This window comes from Vigna radiata, chromosome 7 (assembly GCF_000741045.1).
Source record: "Vigna radiata var. radiata cultivar VC1973A chromosome 7, Vradiata_ver6, whole genome shotgun sequence".
NCBI lineage: Eukaryota > Viridiplantae > Streptophyta > Magnoliopsida > Fabales > Fabaceae > Vigna > Vigna radiata.
Genome location: NC_028357.1, coordinates 15552362 through 15561109, shown reverse-complemented (window position 1 = coordinate 15561109; position 8748 = coordinate 15552362). Strand labels below are relative to the sequence as shown.

At 37.3% G+C, this 8748-nt stretch overlaps 1 protein-coding gene across 1 annotated transcript in view; it reads left to right on the top strand.

The window, feature by feature from the left end:
- The window catches only part of LOC106767324, a 24203-nt gene that overhangs the window by 13414 nt on the left and 2041 nt on the right, over nucleotides 1–8748 (top strand). The window contains exon 3 of the mRNA XM_014652186.2: nucleotides 1029–1106. Within this exon, the coding sequence (XP_014507672.1) occupies nucleotides 1029–1106 (78 nt within the window). The remainder of the gene's footprint in view (nucleotides 1–1028; nucleotides 1107–8748) is intronic.

Here is an 8748-nt window from a genome sequence, read left to right as displayed (position 1 = left end):
TCAGGTCTCTGGGTATTGTGATGCAGATTGGGCAAGTTCGCCTATTGATAGACGGTCTACTATAGGCTATTGTGTTTTTCTGGGAGGAAACATTATTTCATGGAAAAGTAAGAAACAAAATGTAGTAGCTCGATCAACAGCTGAAGCCGAGTATAGGACAATGACGTCACTAACATGTGAACTTATATGGGTGAAACAATTCCTTCAAGAGCTTAACTTGTGTGACATCCATACTGTGAAGATGTATTGTGATAATCAAGTTCTCCAAATTGCATCAAATCCAGTGTTTCATGAGAGGACTAAACATATAGAAATTGATTGTCATTTTGCTCGTGAAAAGTTATTGACTAAAGAAGTATGTACTGAGTTTGTTGGGTCAAACGATCAACTCGCAACTAAGTCACTAAGGGGTCCTCGGATTGAGTTTATTTGTTCCAAGCTTGGTACATACAATCTGTATGCTCCAGCTTGAGGGAGAGTGTTAAATATATTATCTTTATCTTTTATCTTTATTAGTTAGTTTGTTGTTATTTCTTATTTAGTTTGTTGTTATTTCTTATTTGTATTTTGGGCTTAGCCCATATTTGTTCTATTATAAATAAAGGACCCTATGTGTGTATTGAACACAAGGGAGTTTTCACTATATTCAACTCTATTCAATTAACAATTGTTTCTTCAAGGTTTCTTTTTTGCAGAAGATCATTCACCATTTCTATATTTGGGGATTTCCATGCTTTTATTGTATTTAATTTAAACCTGTTACTTTTTGGTAGGATAATTTTTCTTACCCTGGTAGTCAAGGACTCTTGAGCCTCTCTTCATTCAAATATCTTTTGAATTTATATTTTACTCGTGGAATGAATGTTATAAATCTTATTTTAATTTTTTTTTCTTAGATGAGCTAACACACTGAATGTTATTAATCTTCAAATAAGTTGTTGACCATGAAACAGCTGAATTGTTCCTGTTATGTGGTGATCTTTTACATATCGCACTGGTTTATATTCTTACGTTATAGCCGTTTGCAGATGGATTGATGATTGCAAAGGAGAATTCGGCTTTAACTGCAGGAGTATCTATTTTTACTGCCCTTTTGGTTATGAGAGGTAAACATTTTTCCTATCATTTTCACATACCAGTAACGTATTTTGCTTTGTCATTTCAGTTTTTCTTAGGTTTAATTCTATATTTATGTATCTTGATCATGGTAGTTGAATCGGGATCCATATCATGTATCGGAGAGCTTAAATTTTGAATCGAGAATTGTATTATATCATGAATCGTACGGTTCATAAACATTATACAAACATTAAGAAAATGTATCATATACTTAAAATATATAAGATATATAAATATGCAAAGAGACAATTAATTAAAAAACAACTTCATAGTCAAATAGAGTGGTTGTATCTGTGTATTTATCACACAGTTTCACAATTTCAGCAACACAGTCTTCAAAAACCAATGTGGTTGCTGATATTCCTTTAACTATGTTGCTGCTGCTGCTTTTTGCGTAATTATAGCCATACAAACATATTTGCGGTTGTTGCTTCTACCCTAAACAACCTCAAAAAGCCATTCTATTCTAGTCATTCACATTTCATCCTCATCCTCTCCAAGATCTACATCACTCAAGTCATCTTCATCTTCTACTGAAAGTTCTTCCCCTTCATTAATGTCTTCATTTTCTTCCTCATCTCCTACTATGGATTCTCCTTTTTTATTGGTCTTGTCATTTAAGTTTCTAGGACCTACATTAGCAAAAGAAAACACATGAAGTTTAGTTCTAGTTTGTTGAACATTCAAGTTTTAACTTCTACAAGTTGTGAATAGAAATACTTACCACTCTTCCCTTTTTTGCTTGGAGCTCCCTCTTCAAAATCAAAGCACTCATGTACATCCATCTATGAGGAATCAATAGGCAAACAAGGATTTTCTTTTTCAGTGATCCATTCACCATCCAATTCAATATCCAACAAACATATGGGATAATAATTCCCCGTCTCTTCTCTACTCTTTTGTCTCAACTCAAGTTAAAGATTGTACTTTACATAGACAAGAGCATTTAGTCTTTGTTGTTCCAATCTATTTCTTCTCTTAGTATGGACTTGGTCAAATGTGCTTCAATTCCTTTCACACCCTGTCGCACTACATGTGAGGCTCAAAATTTTCATGGGTATCTGATAGGATATAGGGTGATAGGATAGGAGGCAAGGAGTCGAACGGTAGTAGGCAGGGGAGTCGAATGGTAGGAGGCAAGAGGAAGCAAGCCGAATGGTAGGTGTTAGAATCTTTTTATCTCTATTATTTCTATTAAAGTCTTTGTTTTTATTAATTATATTTTTTCCTTATTTAGGAGATTATAATTATCAGGTATGAGTAGGATATCCCTGAAATATAGGGATTCTTTCTTTAGGAGCTATTATTATATTTCTTAAAATAGCTTTCTAGCATTGTATATATGGATTTGTAATTTCAGCATAATAGTATACTCGTTTTACCCTAAATTATGAAAGTAGGAGACAGGGGAAAGCAAGCCGAACGGTAGGAGGCAGGGGGAAGAGCGGTAACCGATGTTGAAGACTTACTATCTTAATTGGCAGCGGTGAAGATGGGCGAGAAATATTTATAGTAAATAAAGATATATTGTAGGGAAAATATTCAGTATAAGATATTTATAGTAAATAAAGATATATTCTAGGAAAATATTCAGTATAGGATATTTAAATTAAATAAAGATATATTCTAAGGAAATATTTAGTATAAGATGGGCGGAAAATAATTAATATAAATAGAGCTAGAGTCTATTGTTAGGGTTATGTTTTTGATTATTGAGTTGTTGACAGGCGGCTGCAGCTACAGTCCTGTGAGGGATCCCATACTAGGGAGGTTATGCTCCCAACTATCCTTTGTTTGCAGAATTCTATTACCATTAATTAAAGAAATTCATTCGTTCATTGTTCTATTGCTTGTTTTGAGTGTGTGAGAGGTTGTTTTGGTTAGGTGTCATACTTAGATACCTAACAATTGGTCTGACCTGTCGGATCCGGTTGAGAGGAGTGAAAGGCGAGATGGAGGGAAGAATGATCCTTGTGGAAGGGAGGCTGGAAACGGTGAAAATTGGGGTTGATGGATTTAAGGTTGAGACAACAACAATGCGCCAAGATTTGCAAGAAATCATGAGGATGTTGGGTGGTCGAGGCAACAACCAGGATGGCCAACATTTGGACGATAGTCAAGCTTCTGTTAATGAGAACAGGAGGCAAGAGGAAGACGCTGGGGGAAGAGAGGGTGGACGACATGAGGGGCAACCAAATTGGAGGAAAAGGGTAGAGTTACCCATTTTTAAAGGAATTGATCCATTGAATTGGATCAATAGAGCTGAGAAATTTTCTTAACTATAAGGGGTGTCAGAGGAAGAGAAGGTGTGCCAAGCCTACATCAGTATGGAGGGAAGTGTCGGATATTGGTTCAAATTTTGGAGGGAGAAGGCCAAGAACCATTCGTGGGTGGGTTTAAAGGAGGCGTTGGTGATCCGGTTCAGAGGAAGAAACAGGGGATCAATCTTCGAGAGATTGGCTGCTAGTAAGCAATCGGGATCCGTGGAAGAATACATCCAAGATTTTGAAATCTTGGCGGGTCAGACGAAAGGAGTCTCCGAAGAACAACTGATGGAATACTTTATGGCAGGATTACAGGAGGGAATTCGTAACCAAGTGTGGCTGCTTGACCAACAGGAGTTGTTGATCGCCATGAGAATTGCAAGGGATGTCGAGGAGGCCTAGGGCGGGGCAAAGGCTGGGAACTGGAACATGACAAGGAACCAATTGTCTTGGGAACGAACGAGAGGTGAGGAGACACGGCCCGAGGCCAATCACTATAACCCAGGTTGATTGAAAGTCGCCAAGCGGTTCGAAGCCAATCACTATGACCCAGGTCGACTAGGAGTCGCCGAGAGTGTGGGGTCAGTACGGAAGGAGGGTAGTGATAATAATGGGAGAAACACTAGGAATCTGCCTTATTCAGAATTCCTGAAACGGAGAGAGAAGGGAAGGTGTTTCAGGTGTGGGGGACCGTTCAATCCAGGCCATCATTGCCCATAAAGGAGTCTACGAATGTTTATTTTGGTGGAGGATGAAGAGGAGGAAGATTTGCCACCACCCAAGCCTCCAGACTTGAATTGAAGAGGAGCCATGAGATCAAGCTTCCTGGTTCCAACCTTGAGGACAAGGTTGCTCTGGGGTATTGATAGGATATAGGGTGATAGGATAAGAGGTAGGGAGTCGAATAGTAGTAGGCAGGGGGGCCGAACGGTAGGAGGCATGGGAGTCAAATGGTAGGAGACAGGGGAAAACAAGCCGAATGGTAGGAGGCAGGGGCAAGCAAGCCAAACAGTAGGAGGTAGAGGGAAGCAAGCCGAACGGTAGGAAGCAGGGGAAAGCAAGCCGAACGGTAGCAGACAGGGGGAAGAGCTGTAACTGATCGGTTAAAGAGTTACTATCCTAAATGGTAGCGATAAAAGATGGGCAGGAAATATTTATAGTAAATAAATATATATTCTAGGGAAAATATTCAGTATAAGATATTTATAGTAAATAAAGATATATTCTAAAGAAATATTCAGTATAAGATATTTATAATAAATAAAGATATATTCTAGGGAAATATTCAGTATAAGATGGGCGGGAAATAATTAATATAAATAGAGCTAGAGTCTATTGTTAGGATTATGTTTTTGATTATTGAGTTGTTAACAGGCGGTTGCGGTTACAGTCCCGTGAGGGAGGTTATGCTCCCATACTAGGGAGGTTATGCTCCCATACTAGGGAGGTTATGCTCCCAACTATCCTTTGTTTACAGAATTCTATTACCATTAATTAAAGAAATTCATTCGTTCATTATCATTCATTCATTGTTCTGTTGGTTGTTGTAAGTGTGTGAGAGGTTGTTCTGGTTAGGTGTCATACTCATATACCTAATAGTATCTTTTGCAACTCTTTACCTTCTCCTCCATAACTCTCCCGCCAAAGAGCTGTCAAAACAAAGAAGTATTGACTCATAATATAATGTAACTAAAAATTATAAATCATACAAATGGAATTAAGAGTAATTTCATTACCGGGTTGTTTCTTATTTCTAATAGCTATTGCCTTGTCCATTCCAAAAAGCCCCTTAGCTCTCTTGAACTTTTCAAGTTGTTGATCAATTGTAACACTTGTGCTTACATCCAAAACCATTCTTTCAAATGTTTCGTATAAACCATTCAACACCTCCCTATCCGGATTGAAATTTTTGTCATATTAAGACAATAAAAAATAAGTTGATGAGAACAAAGAAAATAATGCTACTTGGTAGGACAAATTTAGGTGTAATTAGTTTACCTAGAATTGAGATAATAGGCTGCTGCATTGAGAGGCCTATGTAGTTGTAAATTCCACCTAGTGTCAATAATTTTCCACACATTTTTATACCTTGTCTCTATCTTTTGGAATTTTTCAGCAATTTGCTCTTTGGCTCTATGCAGTGCTTCATAAATATATGGCATAGCTGGTTTTGCATCACCATCTACCACCCTCAACACTTTTACAAGTGGAATCACACATTTTAAACAATAGGTGATTGATCTCCAAAATCTGTCTTCACTCAACACTAGATTCATCACTTGCTCACCCTCACTTTTGGTAGCATGTGGACTAGTAGCCCATTCCTCTGAAGGAAACAATGATCTAAGAGCATTCTTTTGTTGCTTAATGCAGTTTAATGTAAGATAAGAAGTGGCAAAACGTGTGACAGTTAGTCTTGCTAATTCCCTTCCATTAGAGTACTTTCTATACAAATTAAGAACCCATTTGTCATGGAAGTGGTAATTTTCTTTGCATTAGGAAGGGTATTGTCAAATACCGGAAGCTTCCCAATATCCTCATGAATTAGATCAAGACAGTGTGGTGCACAAGGGGATTAAAATAATTTGGTTCTCTTTTCCATTAACATTCTCCCAGCTGCCACAAGGTTAGAAGCTCCATCCGTAACTACTTGGACAACATACTCCTCTCCAATTTCATCCACCATGCTGTCCAACAACTCAAACATTTTTTTCCCAACTTTAATCATATCACTAGTATCAATAGATATAAAAAAAACAGTCCTACTTGGACTGTTAACAAGAAAATTAATGAGTGATTTTCCTTTCCCAACGTCCAACCATCACACATCCATGTGCATCCCCATTTTTCCCAATCAATCTTATACTTTTGTAGACATTGTTGAACATTATCCACAACCATTTTCAAATAGGAAACCCTTACCTCATGATAAGAAGGAGGCTTCAAACTTTTGCCATACTCTCCAACAGCCTTCAACATTTGGATAAAAAGAGGACTCCTTACAAGATTAAATGGCAATGCATTACCATAAATGCAGTTGCAGACTTTTATAATTACATCTTCTCTGTTCTTATAGGATGCTTTGATAGTCATTTGTTGAGGATCATTCTTCCCTTTTGTCACTTTTCTTGATACGTCTCCACAATCAAAGTTATTATCCTCTGTTTTTCTTTCTTTACCTTTCAGCATCCTCATAAATATTTCATTCACCTCATCTGGGACTCTACAACAGGGAATCTCATCTTTCTTTGTTCCAGCAAGATACTGTTTCAACCTTGCTATGTTGCCCCAACAAGTATGAGAACTAAATTTGCATTTTACTTGTAGTCTATTTGGTGGAACACTTTGACAATAATTCCAAGTAATATCAACCTCTTGTTTTGAATTTGATTTACTCATGTCTGAAGCAAATGCTTAACCTGCACAAGAACTGTTAGGAACCCAGAATTGAAAAGGGAAAGAAGAGTAATATTTTGTATGGTATAGACTATATAGAATGAAGAGAACACAAAAAAATAGGAGAGCACTCTCTCCTTCAAGGGTTTCCCCTTCACAAAGAGCTAAAGCTCAATCTACAAAATTGCCAAAAGTCCAACCCATACTAGGACCCTCCAACAATATAATGGAAACCTCACTCACCCTAACAACCTAACTAACACTATTTCTTAATTTGTTTATGTTAGGTTTCTAAGTAGGAAACCTAACCAAGAACACTCAAAAGCAGCAGAAAATAGAGATGAAAGAAAGAATTCTCTTATTTCACAGAAGAATTGGTACTTTACAAAGAATGGGTTGGGAGCATAACTTCCCTCACAAGGTTCAAAGAACCTGTCTATATAACAATGTTCCCAAAAGTCCCCTCAACTAACATATTAGGGACTATTTATTCAGTCCCTTTCCTGCCCCTATCCTAACTGTTAAAACAGTTAGGCTATTTAATTTTTCTTCCTCCTTTCATACATTATCATACACACATTATATCCTATCAGAAACAAAAACGTCAAAAGCCTCCCTACAAAGAACTGCATCACCTCATGACCGCCATTGCACCACCACACGACCACCACTACACTACCATGCGATCACCACTACACCATCATACGATCACCACCGCGTGACCACCACGAGATCATTGTGCGAACACCGCAGTGCAAACACCATTTGCATGAACATAGTGACAACCACCGCACTATAGCACGAACACCACCGATATGGTGCCACCACCGACCGTAGTGCAAACACGAGTTGCTCAAACCAACAAACAGATGAATAAGAGGCTTTTGCATGCCAGATGAAAGGAAATAATGAGAGGAGATGACATGAGAAAGAGATGACAATGTGAGAAGCATAGAGACTAACCTTAATCAATGCATGAAAATACAAAAGGGGAAAATTTAGAGTTTCAAATTGGTGGGTCGACTCTACCCGGTTCAGAAACTTGACCCATATCACATTTCAAATTGTGATTCAAGTGATTCACACTTGTATCGTGCGATTCAAACCCAATTCAGATTCACACTTGTATCGTGCGATTCAAACCCAATTCAGGAGCAAATGTATTTGTATCACGGAGCAGCTAAATCCTATCATATTGTACAATTCATATCGTGAATCTTATGATACTACACTGATTTTGATACAAATAACCATATTGTGGCAAAACCGGGGGAAACTAATGTAGGAACACTGCTCCTTTTTTATGGTATTCAGATTATTTTCTTGTTTTACTTTTGGTTGTCTATAATGTAGTTTCCAATGTAGTCAATACTGGATTCAAAACCTGAAGGGGTTAATACTCAGTGCAAATCTACATATGTGATGATATTGGATTCAGAAACTAAATAGGCCTAGTGACTTATTTTTCATAATTGGAGACGAAATGGTTCAATTAAGAAACAAAATCAAGTTAAGAATCTGATAGAATCCAACTGGTATAGAAATATGAACTGAACTTTATATTCAAGGGAAACTGGTACTGAATTAACAATTTACATAGAACACTGAAATAGTAAAACATCATAAACACTACACCCTCCAATTTTCCAAGAGCTTGGTCTCTGTCTTTCCCAGATTTCTCTTGTCACCCCATTTTTTTCCTTCTACCCTTCCTTATTTTCTGCTGTCACTTGTAACTGTGCTTGCCTCTTAATAAAACATTAAAACTGCTAAAACGGTTAAAAACTATGAACAACTGCTAAAATAACTGTTTTATTTACCGCAAAGCGTTATTTCTAGTTTCTCCTCTTATAATGTTTACTTATCAGAGGACTAACAAAATCCAATTAATAAAGGAGTTTAGGGACCTAATTAAAATTTAGAAAATGTCCAGGGCTTTGCCAGAGTAATTTAGCCTAGAAAGTATTGA